Raw genomic sequence first — 20,837 nt, 5'->3', positions numbered from 1 at the left:
CCCCTCTTCCCCTTCATCATCACACTTCAGTGCCAGAGTTTCATCACATTCACGCCAATGTTTAGGGCAGCCTCAGAACACAACCTTTGTTGGAGGGAGATATCTGAGTCTATGTGAGAAAGGCACACAAATAAGAGGGGGGAGGACGATCTTGTGAGGAATGTCTGACAGAAAAGAAAGAAAAAGAAAAGAGATTCCTGCTGGTTCAGTAGTCGTCCTGCCAGACTCTCCCATTGGTCTATCTGAGAAGGCGGGAATGAGGGAGAGAGACTGGAATAGAAAGGAAGAGAGAGAAAACCAGAGAGGGAATTCCTGTGGCTTGGCACACTGCACCGAAAGAGGCGTGGCCTGTCGTGTGTTTACAGTGTAAGACAGTGAGAAACAAGCTCTCTCTGAGGAGTTAGGGCCTCAGATCTGTTGCGATTCCATTTTGTCTTGTGTTCGTTTCACCGACATTATTGTCGCAATCATGTGAACAAAAAGAGACAAATCAGAACTTCTTTTCATCAGCCCCTGGAATCACACAGTAGTCGTGTTTTGCGCGGCTATAATGTTTTCTGCTTGTTGCTCTTCTGAGTTATTTGACTGGAGGTATTTGATGGCAGGAGTCCAAACTCTAAGCTGTCAGCTCTCTACATTAGGGCCTCATTACGCAGTCACCGCTGGTGGAGACTGGGGCTGTGGCAAGTGCTTGTTTGTAGCAATCACGGAGGAAAAAAGGGTCATCTTTCTCCACACTTAGGCCCATGAATCTGTCTACTACAGCAACATGAAAAATGCTTGTTCTCGGTAGAGACAACAGCCCCCAGCTAATCGACACTGACATTCTCGTCAAAACAAGCCGAAACAATCTGTGACATACTCTACATACGTACATGTACACACAAGTTACAGCACACGCCGACATATGCTCGACTCTCCAGCCCCTGTCTCTCACACACACCAACTCCCCTTTCCTATGAACACTCCTGTTAACATTAAACAGCTTTTTTGTAATGCTTGCAGCAAATGAATAAGCGACTCTTGTAGGCTTTTTAAAAGTACACCTGAGAGCTGCCCCCACTGGGCCCAGAGGATGAGAGCTTAAGGTTAAAAAGCCTATTTAAATTTCAGAGTGAGCGGCACACTCACTGCTAACAGCTAGCAGTCCCTGTAGCTTTGCTCTGTGATGTACAAGTGGTTCCAAGCTTTTACACATATTAAAAATAAAAAAAATAAAAAGAGAGTAGAAGGAAGCAGCAGCAGGGGTGGTCACCTGTAGTGTGGCAACACAATGTGGTCACAGAATGAGGAACACGACTCTGGGCGTCAACTTCCACTACAGGTGCGAATACAGAAAACCCCCATGCAGCGTGCGGCGTATCCTTTTGCAAGTCTGCACGGGACTAAATAGGTCTATCAGGTTGCAAAGTGCTAAGTATCAGTGTGAGCATCACATTTCTGTGCTGAAGATAACAAGCTGCCTGTTGTTGTAGAGGAAAAAAGGTGCTGCAGTGCAGATAGTTGTGTATTTTGGTGTGGGTTGCATTGCAGAGAAGCTTTAGGCATATGAGCGTGTGTTTGTGTGTGTGTGTGTGTTTGTGTGTATCTCCCCTCCACTAGAGTGCTCCTCTCTCTGTGGGGAATAGTGCTGTAGGTGGTTGGAGAAGTGGGTGGGGTCAGGGTGCAGCCGTGTAGCCAGGTGTGTGTTGGAGCTGGAGGCTGGATGGCTGGCTGTAGTACCTTGTTAGTCACAGTGTTGATTGCCAGTGTTGGAGAGGCACTTCCAGAGATCATACACTCCATCCCCAAAGACTCCGACTCCAGGCTGTACGGCGTAGAAGCCTGTGGGGGTTGGGGGCGGGGTGTGGAGGCAGATGAAAAAAAATAATAATAATAAAAATTCAACACTATCTAATTATCAAACACATGAGATCCCACTGCATGTTGCGAGGTAAAAGACCTGTGTTATGTTCGTGACAGATCTCCTGCTCAGACCAGATATATATCCTTCTGCATGATACAAAGAAATAAACCACAACTATTGTCATTTGACAGAGCAACACCTTTATTTAGGTCACATTTGAACTGTGCTTTCTGAGACGATGGAGACAGCCCCCCCATCCCAACCCTCACCTCCCACCCAAACACACATCAGCACACACACACACACGCACGCACACACACACACACGTCGTGCTGTATAGGCGCAGTGTTGTGAGAGATAACTCTGCCATGCCTGTCTCACAAAACTGCTTACTGTAAGAGGATTGGCTGCCAACAATACCATTTTTAATTCATGATAAACATAAATGAGATTTCACAAACTCTCAATTTCAATGTCTGAGACTCTTAATGGAATGCCTTGTAGGCAGACAGTGTCTAGAGGCGGGGGGGAAGGGTGAGCGCGGCGCATGTGTCCTCCAGAAAACACACTCTTCACTTGGTGCGTTCTTTTGTGTCATGCTCAAATGAACAGAACTGCATCAGGAAAGCTTTAGCTAAAACTGTTGGCAGAGCCACATATTAAAAACGACGCACTTTTTCCTTTACATCGGTTGTATATAAAATCTCACACCACATCACAACACGTTGTTGAATGAACGTGATAAAATTTTGATGCTGTAGGGCGATTACATGAACAGCATGTTAAGTTTTATGTAGTCTCTGTGCCTGTGTGTGTGTGTGTGTGTGTGTGTGTGTGTGTGTGTGGTAGACAAATGGCGTGTGTTAGCGTGCCTTGCCAGCCTCACAGGATCCTCCCTTCCTCGTAGCCTCTGGTCAGCCACATTGTGGGGAAGGAGGAGACAGGAGCTGGCTGTGTCGGGATGCCCCAGGGCCAGGTCAATCTGAGCAGCTCACTAAAACCTGTACAGCTGTACGTAACGCTGGACGAGCCTCATCCATAATTAAAGACAAAAGCTCCCGCTCAGAATAGCAGGCGCGCATAGCTCTGCATTAATCGATGTTTGTTAAAAAAAGTGAGCGCAGAATGTAATGTATGTAATGGCAGCCTTGGGCATAGTTTATTAATAAGGACCCCACTTCATGACAGGCTAGCAAAACAGCATGGAGAGGCAGTTACATAAAGTCTGGATATGAACTCCTACTGAGTCTGTGTGTGTATGTGTTTATGCATGTGTGTGTGGTAGAGAAAGAGTGGGAGAGGAAGGAGGGCAAAAGGAAAGGAAGACTGTAGAGACACAGAGGAACAGCTAAACCAGTAGAGATGGAGGCAGAAGCTTTAGCAGATGAACAGCATATGTAGAGAAATGTGTTTTCTTGAGAATAGTTTTTTTGTCTTCAGACTCACCCGCTCTCCAGACCGCGGCCTCTTCTTTGGCCGTGTGGGCAAGGCGTCCTCCTTTGGGTTGGTGTCGATGGCCCAGTAAGAGCCCTGTAGACAGAAAAAAAAAGACACGTGAGCTGATAAAACATAACATATTTCACATGACATTCTTAGGACGTTTGCATGGGACTAGGACAGTTCCTCTCTGACATGCAAGCATCAGATCTTCCTTTAATGTTATTTAGAAATCAGAGGCTTCATCTGCACTGCTAAAGTCTGTTAGCCCAAGCCTTTATTTGACTTGATAGCTGTGAGTTTGTGAGGCATGTGGGTGGGCTTTGTTAGTAAGAAAAGCTTGGCTTTTTCCTCCTCTGCGGCTGCTTCTCAATGAGAGGCTGGTGAGGGCAGCTGGTGGTGGTGAAATGCTAAGCCTTTCCTGAAGCTGTACTTCCTCAGCCTCAGGTACTGAGTCAGAGCGCTGTTGCCAAGGATGAAGGCTCCGCAGTCTCAGCCCAGGAATCGAGGCAGCGCTGGCCCTTGCCGTGTTGCTTTCTTCCGAGGTCTGAGCGAGGCTAATCAAGGAGAGAACAGTTGGGGCTGGCTCTGGGGCTGCAGCTCGCAATTCCACAACCAGGCTGCATTATTTATCTTTGCATTCGGCCCCATTTAATTTATTTTTCAATGGTGTTCTTCCTCGAAGCCAACAGGAACGCCGCTCACAGTACAGATTTTTACCCTAAGGCCCTGCAAGTTCTGAATTTATTTTTAATATTTCATATGACCCCCGATAAAATCTCAATTGTCGAGAGAAAGTGAGATCAGGACCTTTAAAATTACTTCCTTAGCAGAGAGAATAATTGTTATTTCCATGAACAATTCTCTGAAAAACAGGAGAGGCCACAGAACAAGCTGTATCTCAAGTATCTATACAATAACGGCTGCATAATGACATGCTCTTGTTAAAGCCAGCAAGTCTGTTATTTTCCGAGCTCACATACACCACTGCTGCAATTGTTTAAATGAAAAGCCCGGGTTGGCCTATATTCGTCAGGGGGTTAAAATTATAAGTTTTTAATATGTGCGAAGCTTTGGGGTCAATTAACATTTTCCTCAGAGGGAAGAATAATTCACAGTACAATCAAGCAAAGATGAAGAAACATCTCATATTGATGCAGGCTACAGAAAAATGCAGCAGAAACCTCATTACACACCCCATATTTTTACACGAAGCTCCACTAAACGATGTATGTAAAGGTGGGGAAAAGGTGTCTCTACATGTGATCCATCTCTGTGTTAAAGGGGTTAAATGCAGATGTTTCAAAATTAGGAGTCACAAAGATAAGCCAGGCTCGGTGGCATTTCTTTTAATTAGGGGGGGAAGAAAACATTAAGTTAACTCTCATGGGAGGGGAGTTTCTGCATTTCCCTTCACCCACCCCAAGAGACTTGGCAGGAAAAAAAAAACATATAAAGAGTCATTAAATTATTCACAAATATACTGCAATATAGTGTAGCGATGCCAAGCAAAGTGTGCCCGTGGAGTCTGGGGCAAAGCCACAATATCCTCTGCAGCCATAAAACAAAGGCTGCTGTAAAGATTAAAAAAAAAAAAACAAAAACAGATCCTGACAACACATGTACTCTACCTGCTCTCCAACCGTAAATGACGCAGCTGATTTTCTTACATCAACATAAATTGTGTCATCTAGTTCCCCTTTTTTGTGAGTCAATATAGGAAGGACAAACACAACATGTACACCGGTTATCCCAGCAGCTCCCGACCAGGACGCAAGACCAATTAAAATAAAGATTATTAACGGTAGCCTTCGCAGGCTGCAAGTCTACCTTCGAGGTAGACACGGGGTGTGTGTGTGTGTGTGTGTGTGTGTCTACAATACCAACTGTCATCTCTTACACCATCTCAGAGAGAGAGAGAGTCAGACAGAGAGCGACATGACTCTCCTATCTCATCCAACCAGCAGTTCTCATATTCCTGCCACATTACAATATTGATGCAACATATCAAGAGCGGCTAGCGCCTCTTTGAAGTTGTCTTCGGGGGGGAAGGGAGTGAGGAAAATTCCAAATTAAACATTAAGGATGCGAGCATGTTGGCCATGCATTTGGAATGGGATCCATACAGCAATAGATTATTTTGTATTTAGTGGAGCAGCTCCCAGGAGTGTCAATATCAGAGGATTACAGCAAAACATGAAATTAGCATTCAGTCCCCATCCTCTACACAGCTAGGCGTAGCTCTTCATGCATGTGTCGGTGTGTACGTGCGTGTGTGTGTGTGTGTAATTATTTGTGTGGTTCCCTAAGCATATGTAGTGTATGCTCTGACAGCACCGGGATGAAATCTGGGTTAGGCTACATATGGTTAGACCTATACACGGCATCGCACTAAACACAGGCCTATAGGCTCCCTTCTTCATGAACTACTCAGTAGACCAGGGGATGCTACTTATCAGGTTGATGTTGCTGCAGACTGGGAAGTAAATCGGGCTCCTACTGAGATTCAAATGTCAAATTATCATGTTAGACTATACATCCTTTAACAGAGGAGACAAATGGGAGCCGAGTAGAGAGCAAACGAGGTCTTGAATTTTTTTTTTGCTGAGTAGGTTCACCTTGAGTAAATACTTCATGGACAAAGATTCTGGAAATGACCTAACTTTCACCCTGTTACGGCCCCATCTCTACCAGTCTGTGGCTTTTTTTTTTCATCACCCACATCTGCTGTCTGAGCCAGTCCAACGAACTAGTCTCTCCTTACATTTGAAATGCAATTCTGTGGGGGTGGGAGGTTCATAATAGATTACGAGCATGCCATGCATTTCCAGACTGTCAGAGTCCTGGCAGCTATTCAAAGGTAACATTTTTCTACCAGAGATAGCATGATACACACCACAAAAAAAAATTGTAATCGTGAATTCTGCCAGCTGAGAAACTCAACTAAACATATTTTTTTATTTTCTACTCATAATACACACATTCTCAATTTGGAATCAAATTAAGGTTTAAAAGTCTCACCTTTCCTGGGTCATCTTTGGAGCGAGGCACTTTGAGAAAACACTTGTTCAATGACAGATTGTGCCGTATTGAGTTCTGCGAAGGGAAAACACAGAGAGAGAAAGGTGGCGAGGTGAGTGCACACATATCAAAAATCAGATTACACAAACAAGTCTGTCGCACTTGAGTGTGGAGAACATCACTGCCAGCAGCGACAAGGGCGTACAACTTGTTGGCATGTATCGTTTAGGTTTAGTCACGGCTCCTGTCATCGAGGTCAGCTCATTTCAGTGGCGTGAGAGCTGGCCTGCAACTGTGTCCAGATTTCACTCTACACAAACACACAAACACACACACACACACACACACACACACACACACACACACACACACACACACACGCAATCTGCGCTCAAAGCCACCAGGAAGCAATATCTTTCATCAATGTCCAACAAACTGCATTCTGGTTGCACAACGTATCGAATTCCTCGGGTGCCAAAAATAGGAGCCAGAAGGAATCCCACACTGGGATGGTTGCTGATACCAGGGCCTGATATTAATTAATGCTTCAGCGAGCTCCTGTGGGGGCAGGAAATAAATTATGTAGATCATTCTGAAAGTTAACTCATTACAGTGTTACAAGCTACTCCACGGCGGTGAAGAGGGAGGTTCATACAGCTGCCTGATTGGGGAGGCGAGGTGGGCTGAAGTAGCCACAAGGGCTGGAGAGCGATGCTCCAGGCCTGGGTTAACCAGCTACAGCAAGGCCCTCAGAACCAGCTGGAGGCAGGCCAGCTGAGGGCTTATGAGAGCCAATGGATGCACACGTTTCTCCACTCCACTTTATGGAGTGGTATTGACAGATGGCCACACTAAAAAGCTGTAGGATTCTCTGATGAGTTTAACGGATGCAGAAGATAAGTAGAGAGAGAGACAGAGAGAGCGAGAGACACAGAGACCCCCAAGTGCAAAAGATGGGAGCTGCTTATTCAACAGTATAGGCAATTATACCACAGGAGGGATGATAATGACAGCCTCGTTGTAATGCTGTCAATCTCTCCGGTTAAATCACTCTGAAATGCCAGTGCAATCCAGAATAAGACTGTTCTCCAGCACAAAATATAGAGGGGGGGGGGGGCTGGCGCCATAGTCAAAACAATTCTGTGCCAGGAGGGAATATTTTCTGAAAGTGAAACTCAACCCAAAATCTATCTTGTGAGTATCAAACAATCATCCCTGTGGGCTTGAAAGCAGGTTGTAAAAACTCTGCAGTTTGCTCGTTCACAAAGAATTCATGTTACAATGGATCCCCCAAAATGTGTTCACGACATTGGCTCTCTGTCGCCGCTTGCATGAAGTTCAAGACTCTGGTTTTAGCCTGCCGGGGCAGTGAGGGGGAACTACTCCTTTAAACCTCCAAATCATGGCCTGCACTATGGTTTGCCCACTGCTCAAAGGAGCACAATGCCCCTGTGGTTGCTAATCTCAGTCAAGGCTCTTTTTTTCAACCATGCAGTGGATGATGAGCTGCCCACTGACGTCTGGATAGCAGAGTCACAACCCTTACTCTGCTGCAGACTGAAAACCAGGCTTTTCAGGTTACATCTTAACACACCATGCAAGCACTTGCACTGTAGCAGAGAGGATACTTTCAGTTGTTTGTTTAATAGAGTTGCACTTAAAATGTTTAATGACATCCCACTCTTGCTCTCATCAAGGTTGAATTTATTGTATGAAATGTATTGTAAATTGCTGGATCCTCTGAACACACCTGAATCATAATCCTCTACTCTGCTGCACATCTCAACAAAAAAATATAGTTAGAGAAGCTCCTTCCATGTCACAATATCATCTTTCTTTAAACTACAAAAACCTGAAGTAGTGTAAACAGCTCTGTGTGTTTGCAACATACTGAGCATGAGAATAGGCAGCAGAGAAGTCGATTATACTGAAGGACATTTTGACACTTTTTGTATACTATCATTGTAATCCAATAAAACTGACACAAACTCAAGATAACCACAGCTGTTGTTGTTTCTGAGGGAGCAAAATACTGAATGTTAACAGCCGCCTTTTACGACTGCAGGGCTGAGTGTTTGATACTCAAAAAATTTTGGGTGGAGTATCACCCAAATACTTGAACAAGGGAAATTGAATCCAAACAAAGACAACAGCACAAAATATAAAAGACAAGGTAATAGTAGACACAGATTCTCTCACACAAGCAGGCTGTTGTACACCTACACAAGATTATCAGGAATCAAAATAAAACTGAGACAAAATGAAAAATTCTCAGATTTAAAACATGTTGGTTTTACTAGCAATTATTTTCATTATCAATGAATCTGTCATTTGTTTTTTTGATTAACTGACTGATCCTTAAGTCTAAGACGTAATCAATTTACGGCCCGTGGGACAAATTTAGTCCATGACCATTTTCAAATTCACAATAAAAATAAATAGCTTTTTTTGTAAAATAGGTATAAATAAGGCCCCAATGTGCATGAAAAAGAATCAAAATAGAGCTTGTTTATCAAAAAAAAAGGGGGGACGATCCCCGAAGCTATGCCCCAAATACACCTGACCTGACCTGTGCGGAGCTGCTGAGACTAGATTTGCCTTTTGGCAAAAATAACTGAGGACAGCAAGGGTTGAACGCTTGAAAACAGGCGATTCATTTATTATATATACTGATAAATATTATTGTTTGTTTATGAACTTGCCCCTGGCCTCCTGTTATTTTACAAAAGTTGCCCCCTCCCCACACCCCACCCCGACCCCTGGCAAAGCAAGCAGAGTAACCCTGGCCTACAACGTGTCAAATAAAAAGTGAAAAACATCATAAAACCCATCATAAATTCTGAGAGTCTTTTTTTAATCTGAACTCAAAGATATTCAATTTGAAATTATAAAAAAAGACAGAAAAGTAGCAAATCTTTACATTTAACTCCATATTTGCTTGAAAATGCAATGATTAAATGATGATCATTTCATTCATTTTTTTCCGCAGATGGACTAATCAACTCTGACTAATTGTCCAAGCTCTTGCGTATTTTGTTTTAGGTTTTACCACAGGCACACAAAACATTATCGGCCTCTGTTACACACCAGAATAAATTCATGGAAAGCTCTCAAACCACAATATATTTTGGTCACACTGCTATCGGATCTTCAAAACTAGATATAGAAGCACTCACGCTTGCACTGTGATCACAACTCTATGTGGTCTGAATGTAATCCAGCCATGTGATAGCCACTTTCTCTGCGAGTGAGAATGTGCAACACTATGATGCAAAAAAATGCTAATCTTTAGAATCATATCTGAAAAGTCACATAGACTTGACACATAAATCCAAATGCTGTAGCAGGCAAGGTTATGGTGATCGGGTGACTCTATCGGGGCTAAAAAGGTTTCCTTCAGCTTAGGATTGTTAAGATTTAAGACTTCTTTGATGCCATTCAGAATTGAATTGAATTGAATTTTACAATAACCAAAATAACGGGAAAAAAACATGAACTGACATCTATTACTGTCTATTACTATAACTTTGTGTCTCTCACTCTGCATGTGGGATTCACCTGCCCTGATTCCCAACATTCTGAATTTGAAAAACATCTTGTATAAAATACACTGAGCCTCATATGCACTGCCTTGTATGGGTTTCAGCAATGTTGTAATGTCTTGATTAAACAGGCAATTTATGTTGAATTTACACTTCCCCATGTTGTCCAAAGTACAGTAGCTGTTTACAAGCAGACTGTGGATCCTCAGCATCTTGGCCAAAAATGAATCTTTCTCTTATTTGATAAAATAAGATAATTGATAACATTTTCCTTTTGGAACATAATTTGCAGTTTATCACAATACATTATACTACAATACTCAGAATAAAGCAAAAACTGTAAAATCGCAATAATATTATATTGTAACTTAAGTACGGTGATAATATGGTATCCTGGGGCCTCAGGCGATTCCCACCCTTTCCAATAATTTTGAGGTTTTACAATACAACATCCTACTTCTTACTTATCATGTCTTAGCATTTTTTAGACTTTCTAAAGTTTGATTTCAGATATTTTAATATCAATTAAGGCCTAATTTTTAGCTTTATAAATTCCATCGCTTTTAAGACTTTTTAAGGACTTGCTGGAACCCTAGATGAAAGACTGATGATTGATTGAGCCCAACGTTGAGAACACATATAACACGACTAGTGATCCTCATAGATGCTCTTCCTCTACCTCGGCCCGGCCTGACTGCTCTATACAGGCTGTAGTGACAGCACCATTACACAGGACTTGTCCCTTTCGCCATACTCTGTCCCTCGCCTCGTCACAGTTCGACTTTAGCTCAGAAGAATAAAACAATGTGAAGACAGACGCCGATCATGCATAGTGGATCGTGACAAACAGATACGAGGCTCTCAATTTAGCCAGCTACTACGCCACTTTAAAAACCCTGCGACATGTCCAACAGGGGAGCGTCTGAGTGGGACAGTGTGTGATGCAAGCTGTACAACGGCATACACACTTAAGTACTTAAATCCATTTTCCCTTCACAGCCTCTGAGTGTGTGTGCCACTTGATGCCAGGCAAACAGAAGTGGCTGAACTTGCACAGAGAGGTGGCTCTATCCATTAAGGACCTTCTGCTGGGGCCTAAATCATTGATACAGTCAAGCAGCCGAGGCCTGCTGCTACATTAGAAGTTTACTTTTTAATGAACTCTGCCTGCCTGCTCTCCTCTCCTTCTGACAGGCCCTGCGCCCGCGACGTACCGTATTGTGTCAGACAAACTCTTTCCACTGCTTTAGGCACATTAGTGGTGTGAAACTAACAGGCTGTGGGTCATTTGTAGGCGAAGAGATGAACCAAAACAAAAGGGGACTTTAAAATGTTACGACTGCAGAAGAAGAAAACATGATGACAGCAACAGTCTCTGCGTTTGATAGATCACAGTGAATTTGCTGAGCAGGAGAGAATAGGGAGAGCAAGACAATGATAGCCTGATGAAAAATTAAGGCCAATTACTGCTGCGCATATAAACAATATGTCAGCATATGAGCAGCTTAGATTTACAACCTAAGTCCGCCTGAGTATTTGCTTTAAGACAGTAGGCTATAAGTTGGTATTAGAGTATAAGTGGATCAACAGTACAGAGGGAAATGAAGTAGGTGGAAGAGGTCAGAGGGTGTGAACAGTGATACACAAAGTGAGTCAGACAGAGCTCACTGCAGGGGTCCTGCCCAAGTGCTGCCCAGCATCTACCTGCAACCCCCACAGAGCACTTCATATCCAACCTCAGCACAAGCCTGCGTGTGTGTGTGTGTCTATGCATGTGGGATGCCTCCTACACACCAAAAAAAAAAGAAAAGAAAAAAAAACGTGCACACACTGGTACGTGTCTCCTAACAAATGGCAGTGATTTAACACACCAGGACAGCAGTGGAGGCGTAAGCAGCTCCGCCCTCGCTGCCCCCCCTGCTGAGGAGCGCTGCAGCTCAGCAGAAGGGCCGCCAGGGGAAAGTAGGTCAGGCTGACCTCTGTGCTCGGCGTGTCAAACGTTCAGAGTGAGCTAAAGGGACAGGCCATGTCAGAGCCCTGCTCCTCACAGCTGGGGAGGAGGAGGCACCCTGTGCACACGGTCAGGGACCCAAGGGAGCGAACTCGGCATGCTGGGACAGACACATGTATGCACACATACTGGTTATGACACAGGGCAGAACACCAGCAACCGAGGGAGAGGAAGAGTCACACTGTGGTCCAACGTGAATAAATCGATGCCCCCGTAGGTTCCTGGCCTTCCCACATTCACACCATCTTCCTGCAACTTTATGCCTCCAGACAAAAAAAAAAAAAAGTGTGCGGGGGCTCTAACCAACCAACACACGGCCCACTCCTATGTTTCCCACAACTAACAAAAAGCAACAAGAGGCAGATGTGAGTTTACTTGAAACATTCCTGAGACCAAGTGAGAGTCCGCTATGACCTAGAGGTGCTCTTATAGTGTTAAGATCAAACTCCAAATGGAGGGGAACTTAAATACTGCAGGATTTTACTGTCTTTGTGATCAAAGTGTTCTCCCTTGCATTGCAGTTTGTGGGAAAACAGGCGGTGGTGATCAGTGTCAGGAACCGGCGGTTTAATATTACAATGACCTCCGCTACAGGAGCCGCTCGTAAAGGCAAATATTACAACTGAAAATTATTCCTGAGTTGAATTTACATTTTCAATAAAGAGCAGGTCTGGAGAGCAAAGCAAAAGGATGCACAGACTCATGCTCAGAGTGAGGCAAAAGTTACATTAGGTAACGCTGTGAAACCAATCCCAGTGCAACTCCAGTTTAACTTTATCCCATTTTGTATGAAATCAACATGTTTTTTTCATATTCACAATGAAACAGAAGACATTATGTACCACAGGGTTTCAGAGAGAAAAAAAACAGTCATGTAAAAATAATATACAGGCTTGTGTTGCCACTTCTTATATCTGGTATGGAGTGTCTGTACAGCGGAGGGGAGACTGACAAATCAAAAGAACTAAAGCAAACATTCTTGCTGGTGCCATCGCTTGGAGGATATTGGACCTCAACCTCTAATTGACCTGTCAGCACGTCTGAATGACGGAGGGATATAAAAGAATTGAGCCACCGCTGAGATAGATGCTTCAGATCTGTTTGAAAAATACAGAAATAAGATCTGCTGGATGGATGAATGGTAGGACGGGAGAAAGCGCTGGTTGTTGAGTGGATGAGTCGAGTGAGTGAAATGAGTGAAACAACTGCTAGAAAGAAAGACCTTAGGGCTGGGTATGTGTCAGTGACAGGGCTCATACAGACATTACAAAATGATATTCAAGGACTTTTTTCAAGCATTCTTTCTTTTTCATTTTCAAGGATTTCACTCAAAACAAATCATTAATTTTTAAATATAACTTTTTGTTTAACACACAAAAAATGATGTGATCCATGTTTTTCCTTTGGGTGAAGTGGTACCGATCACATTTATCACTTGCATCACACTCTTTTTAAATATAACTGCATAAAATCCTAAAGACAAATCTTTGAATGTCATAGAACCATCTGATAAAAAAGTCAGGAAAGGGTTTTCAAGGTATTCCAGTGCTTGATTTTTTCCCACTTTAAAATTCAAGCACTTAAAGTACTTCAAGCAGCTTGTGCGAACCCTGTAATGACCACGGACAGAAGATGTTGCTAAAAAGAGTGGCTGATGTCACAGTAGACAGCCGTGAATATAACAATGTGTGACCAATTATTTTGTGCAAGGGAGGAAGTCCATCTAAAATGACGAAGCATTTCCTGCTGTATACGAGAAAAATGCAGCATGTTTTCATGCCCTAGATATAGTCTAATATTAGACTTGCAACTGTTTTAATGATTGATTACTGAAGCAAATTAGTTTTAGGATAAAGCGATAATTTCTTGGTTTCAGTCTTTTAGCTGTGAGGATTTGTTGCTAGCTTTGTATGTATGTATGATACTGACAAAAGGTATTTTTGGTACTACACCACCTTAGGACTTAGGTTGGAGGAAATAATAACTGGCTTTTTTAAAAAATATTAATTTCATATTTTTAAAAAAGATAACTCAAGAATCAATAATAAAAACAGGGGTTAGACGCTTAAATTTAATATTTTTTAAGACCTTTAAGATACATTTTAACTACATTAAAGACTGATCTTTGGACAAATTATTTTTCTCTTATTTAAGCCCTGCAGATATAAAGGTAAGTACAATATGAAAGGTCCCGTGCAGGGATAGGTTTTTCATCATAATATGGTTATTAGAGTAAATCAGGTCAATATACATTTTGCCAACAGGTTAAGTTGCAAATGCAAATTAAAAAGACAGTGTTTGGTTCAGAGATATGTGTAAAGATTTGTAACATCAGAAATGTGGACTTTAAAGGCAGGAAAGTCTGATTCATTTTGATAAAAAGCTTTAATGTTTTCTTAAATTGAATCTAAAACATTTGTAAGGACCTACAGATATGCTGAAAAAAACAATCATTACATCCCTGCAAAACATTTGTCCCGGTATCTCCATTACAGTACTGAACATCGCAAATCAAATAGTCTTTTAGAGTTTTACCTCAATAAAACCCTTTAAAAATGTACTATGCTGGGATGCTCTAAAGAATTTATCTTCTGCAGCAGATATTAGGAATAGTAAATTAATCATTTATTTCGACTAAGAAAATCACAATATCTCCATATCTCTCCGACTGACAATTTCATTGACGGGTGCATTTCAGGCAGTGACAGCGAGGAGTGCCATGAACTGAGTGCAGCAAGTAAGCCACAATAAAGGAGAACAAGAAGTGAATCAGAAGAGATACAGTACACATACACAGACATACACACACACACACACACACACCACACACCACACACCACACACACACACACACACACACACACACACACAGGTAGATTACTGTATTTTTAGGCCTTTGTTATTTTATATGGACCCTGTGACATGCCCACCAACACAGAACATACTCCTCAGCCTCGGGGATCTGCACCGAGGCCACGGAATGTAGCACCTTCGCTGTCTATTTGTAGTGGGTGTGGGAAGGCATGTGGGATGCCACAGCATTCGCTCAGCAAGGCACCGCTTAAAAAAATGTTTTATTGGACGCACATACACACAGGTAGAGGGAGGTAAGTTCGTCTAGGTGCAATCACCAGATGATTTAATCCTGTTAGCTGAGAGAGGAGCGGTGACCCTAAGGTCATTAGAGCGAGGCTCTTCTGACTGACTGGATGGAAACCTGCTGTGTGATGACAAAGGAGTGCCTGGACGCTGTACGCTTCACTTTATGAACACTTAAAACCAATGTCATCTCATGTTTGACCACACAAAAATCAGAAAATCATGAGAAACTTGCCGAATGTCTCCAAGAGAGACTTGAGTAAAGTAGGTTTTCCTGGGCTTCAATGACTAAAATAATTACATTAAGCACCAATTAAAGACATGTTAAACTTTATTCAGAACTACTTAAGCCTAATTGACTATAGTGACCCCTCCCCTATTGACACCATACTGGCAGACTCAAGAAGTCTACCAACACACACCGCAAATCTCTCTCGCATCTTGCAAAGCTACCGAGAGACCCAAAGCCCACACTCAAATACCAATGAAGTCAACTATAACGATTTTCAACTTGATTTTTTCAACCATCTTCAAAGGCATTTGATCTGCCTCCCCTGGCATCTAGTAGTAATGTGTTGGCATGCTAGGTTTTAAACCCCACAGTCTCTGATCTTTACTCTCTTGTATGTAGCTTTAATAAAACATAAACAGTTTGCTCGCCTGCTGCAGAAAAATACATGCCAAGGTAAAATCTGTCATAAATGTAATAACCTGTTATGCCGTGCTAGCAGAGCTCTATATCTACGTCCATAATGCAAAGACAAAAGAAAATGAGCTATCAAGAAAAATCAAAATGATCGCTAACTTTTGCTTTCTAGACCCAGGTCATCTGGTGTAGCACATTGAGGTATTATAGTAATTAAAACTCAACAGCCACTTGTGCAGAAGGAGATGACACTATGGGGAAATTGTTTTTTTCTCTAACCCCCCCCCCCTAACAGTGAGCATTTGGCTAAATTAAACCCATTTTTCACTTGCAGGCTCATATAATGAGGGCAATACATGCAAGAAAGAAATTAGCTTGATAAGCTATTACATGTTGTGTGGACTCAAAAAGAACATGTTATCAGAAAAACAGTGACAGCTGCAAAAAAAAAAACCAAAAAACCTTTCAGAACATTTACAACAGTGAGGTGCTTGGAGTTTATTATTTAGGGTTTTTAAAGAGCTACAATTAATGAAAATAAAAACAAGGAACAAAGAGAAAAAATAAAAGCTGTCAAGGTTGGCCTGCCACTACAGGGGAGCCAATTGAGATGACATCCGAGGTCACTGGTTTGCATCAGCCTCCACAGGTGTATTGTTTCCAGAGGCCAGCTCCATACATTCAAACTGCAGGAAAAGTAAAGAGGACAGACAGAGGAGGCTGCAGGTACACAAGTGCCTCATCCGTGTAAAGAAGCCATGTCAGAAAGATGTGCAAGGACATTAACTCTAGATTAAGACAAGCAAGCGAATAGACAGCAACACTGGACTATCTCTGATATGCAGCAAGTAATATTAGACCAAGCTGTCACATACTAAAGGGGACGTATTCGTTTTTCTGTATTTTGTGTCTTAAATATGATACAATAAAGGATGTTCATAATGAGGTAAATGTATGTAAAAGTAATCTCTGTGAGCAAAAACTTCAGGTTTTCTGACCGTTCTGAATACTCCGTTTCCGACTGCTTTTCTGCAGAATGACATCATGTTGGATTTCATTACATGGTTATCTGCTCCAGGCACACTACAGCAAGTGTAGCCTACACTGCTAAATGAAGCTACATGCCAACGTCAGGAAATATGTCAACTTTGTTGCCAATTTTGTTTATTTCCCCCATATTTTGGTTCATTTTCTTGCTGGAACATGTCTGATTGTGAAGATTTTCACTTTTATAGAAACTGCTGCTGTTCTTTGTTACAGTCATTCCCCGGCTGCGAGTACACTGCTATATGTAGCTACATGCTAACAATCCAGGGTTGCCACTCATTTTTACCAATGACTTTTCAAGAAAAAAAAATCATAACCTTTCCATAATATTTTACTTAATTTTCATGACTTGAATAAGTTGAAAATAGCTTAGACACCCCCTCACAACAAGGAATTTTAAGCAGTGTGAATTGCCAAATGTGGACTGGTATGCACACTTTGTTTCCCCTACAAGTAAACTTCAACCCTATTCTGCTCTGCGCCAAAATATCAAAAGTTTTGGCGCAGAGTCTTCATCCAGTGCCTCATTCTTGAGCCATGTATTATATTTGTAGTTAAAAAGCCATACATCATAGAGATAGCCACGAATTAGTCCTAAAACATGCAAATCAGTTAGCATTTCAGCACCTCAAATTCCCTCATCTCAACATCAGTGGGTATTTTGAAGGGTTTTTGGTTAAAAGCCTGAAGTAAGGTCTGTGGTTAACACAAGCTGAAGCGACTTTCAAGTTTCATTCTACGACACAAAATACATTAGTAAAAACCCCACTGTCATCTCTGAAGCTTTTACGTGTCTTAAAAAAAGGCGGTTGCTACCAAGTGAGCTTTGCAGTCTCACAGCAGTGGCGATTACATTTAGGCTTATAAAAAATCATTAAAGCGGTGTTAATTTGTGAAATCTATGTTGCTGAAAAGAACGTGCAAGTATTGTAAATGTTTTTTTTCCACAGACCTTATTTTCTGCATTGATTCAAAATCCAATATAAAAATCCCATGGGCTTTTTGGCAAGGTAACCTGGGCAAATTAACTTCCTGGTTAGACTACAGAAAAATATCTATAAATATATCTATATATTTATAAAATATTTATGAAACACACACTTCCTAGCCATCTGTCGATAAGCCAAGTGCTAGTGCTTGCTAACTTAACTTGCACATTAGACATTTCCACCACCAAGTTGCATAAATTATATTCAATACATTTCCAAATGATTGAACTGAACTGATAATCTCAGTTGCTGATTGTTAATTTAGGGCTCCACCTGAACCGACATCAATTGTTTAGTGTTAAAGAAACTTTTGCCCAAATACTTGTAATGTATTTGTTATGCATTATTATTTATTATTCTAAACATGACATTTTTAGTGATGTTCATGTGGGAGGACCAAAAGTTTGGGAGGCTATTTGTAATTTTTAAGTAATTAACACCGGAATTCCTAAAGTCACTAGAAGGCATAAAGGGCTGTATAGAAACCAGAGGATCTGTGATGACATTTGTGAGGGAGACGAGTATCATATTTGTTTGAAAGCCAAAAGTTATCTGTACACTAGGTGCTTTTTGAAGAATGTCCAGCCTTTGTTTGAGTAACACTGATTGTATTTTTGCCATGCCGTGTGCCATTGTTATGTTATTTTTGTATGTAATGTTTGTGCTCCATACCATGTGATATAGTCTTGAGCTAAATAAACAAATGAAAGGAATTTTAGCAAATGTTCTGTATTTTAAAAAATAATTCCGATATTAAAATAATAAAATATGTTACCAATTATGAAATTTTACAAGGCATTGTCAGAAAAAATGATTTTAAAAAAACCTTATTTCCCATGTCTGCGCTTTGTCAGGATTTTGAAAGATTTATTTAATACATTTTAATACCAATTAAGACTATATTTTTTTAAATGAATGAATTCAATGCCTTTTAAGGATCCACATGAACCCTGTAATTTCTCCACAAATTTAAATCATATTCCTGCTAGAATGTGTCCAGTTTTGTGTGGAGGATTTAACTGGTGATTTTTCACGGTAGAAAGTACCGCTATTTTCTGTTACAGTCATTCCCTGAATACAATGAAGGTGCAGAGACACTGAGAGACAGAGGACCCGGAAACGCTGACCAATTAGGGCAGCATGGGTTTCTTTTGGGAGGGGGATTTAAGAGACTGACGCTAAAGCTGAATCTTCCCCGAGAGAAGCTAAATAAAGGTAATACAGCACAGACAGTATGAAGACAATAAGGTGTTTTTTGACCATTAAAGCATGTAAACATGTTCCAGTGCAAACCTAAAAAGCAAGTATAAACCTGAAAATATTCATAACCGCTATAAAATACACATTACCTAAAGAAATCTGAAAACATAAAGTACAAGTAGATGCTGAGCTTACCTACCTATTCTGATCAAGTGAGCAAAGCAATCCAACTTTATCTGCCGAGTAATTTTGTCGAGGGTAATCCAGGGACGCTGCATCCTATAGAGCTCAGACAATAGACCGAGCCAAAACAAAACCCCCATAGTTCTCTAGTGGCACAAAAGAAGTTTATGAATGCCGCACCAAGGATGTTCCCTTTTCAACAGAAGCAGTGGGGTTAGAGACCAAAAGCTCCAATATAAATGTTCTGAACTCAATCTCACTCAGAAACATGCACCCACATTCCCTTCCCTCCCCGCTTTGTTGCAGTAAGGCCAACCTTGGAATGGACCTGCAGAAATTCAAGGAAAAAAACAACTTCTGCATTATTTTCTAGGTGCACTCGAGGTTACAGCCCTGGCTTGAATGCTACGTTTGAAATTCGAGCATTCCCCTTATAAATTGGGAGACGGTCACTGCAGATTTGAAAAGCTATGGGGGAAAAATTCACTTAATGCAACACTGAATGGCAGGTCACACTACAACAAAAGCCCAGAGCCACTCATATGGGGCCCATTTGATCACAGTCCTTCAGAGAGCTATCCGTCTTTGTCTCTCTTTCTCTTTTGCTGATATTCGTGCCTCTCCCTCTCTGTCTCGCTCTCTCACTCAGAGCCAAACCGCACACAGTCAAACCGCTTTGTACAACCTCTCGTGTAGCTACACTTGCTGCACTATTGCACGGTGCAGCGTGCAGCATTATTCCATTAAGTGGATTATTTCAGAACATCTATGACCTTCGACAGGGTTGCGATTGGCAATGAACCAAGAAGTATTGAGGAGACATGGTGAATGGCACCGACCTCTGTGGAAGTTGGCAGGATTGAGTGATAGATAACAATAAACCAGTCAATACAACACAGCAGATTAGGCAGGAACAAAAAGGTTGAGCCACGGCAGGATTAAAATCAAGTCTGGAGAATAAAATAAAATTGTGCAACAACAACTGGAGAAAATCGGGAATCAGCCCAGTGTTGCAGCCAGGATTGTCTGGGAGGGGATCAAATGGGCCCATTAGGACTTTTTTACAGGGTCACTTGTCAATAGATGAAAACTGTAACTTGTTTAGTACTCCAAAAATCATTGACATTCTTCAAATTGAGTAGTCATTTTTTGTTTTTGTTTTTTGTGGGGAGGGTGTCAGTCAGTGTGCAGTGTACTTCTGGGGATGTTTTAGTAGCTGCAGACACTGCTCTCAGGTACAGGCGCCTGTGGATGCAGACCCAGGGTGGGTTTGACTGAGTCAGAGGCAGCTGCCCGGAGAAAGAGAGAGGCCCTGCCAGGTCAGGCTCCATGTTGATGTTATCGTCTGCTTTTTGCTGAGAAGAGGTGAATTTACAATTCAACTTTTTCAAATGTGGACTAAAAATTTCTTCAACTTAATACGATACAGTGCCTGGCTTTCGTTTGATATATAATGTCAGCAAAATATGCTGTTGCACAATTCCAATCCGTTATTTGCAGTTCGCACACAACAGCTTGAAGGCTAAGTTGGCTTGTTTATTTTATTAAATAATTAAATTGAATTTCACTGTTACTCTGAATGTTTCGCTGAACCAAGTTCAAACTCTCAAACTCAATATTGAAAAATGAATAGTCAAATATTCTTATTGAACAGCCAAATAAAATTAAACTGACATAATTCTAAGTTGGCCACGACCACATATATGACAACTGATGAATATATTATATTAGAACAATATCTCGTTATGTTTTCAAATAATAAACGAGATTCAAACTGGGCTGAAGTGTGCCACTGACAAATATTTGAATCATTACT

The 20,837-nt window shown here is 41.6% G+C and overlaps 1 protein-coding gene across 3 annotated transcripts in view; it reads right to left on the bottom strand.

Moving 5' to 3' along the window:
* Positions 1 to 20,837, bottom strand: part of foxj3 (forkhead box J3) — a 95,746-nt gene that overhangs the window by 19,414 nt on the left and 55,495 nt on the right. For 2 of the 3 annotated variants that reach the window (XM_042506774.1, XM_042506792.1), the window contains exons 3-5: positions 6,305 to 6,379; positions 3,293 to 3,376; positions 1,723 to 1,824 (exon numbers count right to left, since the gene is read on the bottom strand). In XM_042506774.1, the coding sequence (XP_042362708.1) occupies positions 1,723 to 1,824; positions 3,293 to 3,376; positions 6,305 to 6,379 (261 nt within the window). The remainder of the gene's footprint in view (positions 1 to 1,722; positions 1,825 to 3,292; positions 3,377 to 6,304; positions 6,380 to 20,837) is intronic. The other variant, XM_042506783.1, reaches the window with a different exon arrangement.

The sequence above is a fragment of the Plectropomus leopardus genome, chromosome 2 (assembly GCF_008729295.1).
Source record: "Plectropomus leopardus isolate mb chromosome 2, YSFRI_Pleo_2.0, whole genome shotgun sequence".
In the NCBI taxonomy this organism is placed as follows: Eukaryota; Metazoa; Chordata; class Actinopteri; order Perciformes; family Serranidae; genus Plectropomus; species Plectropomus leopardus.
This window is presented reverse-complemented; position numbering and strand designations above follow the sequence as displayed.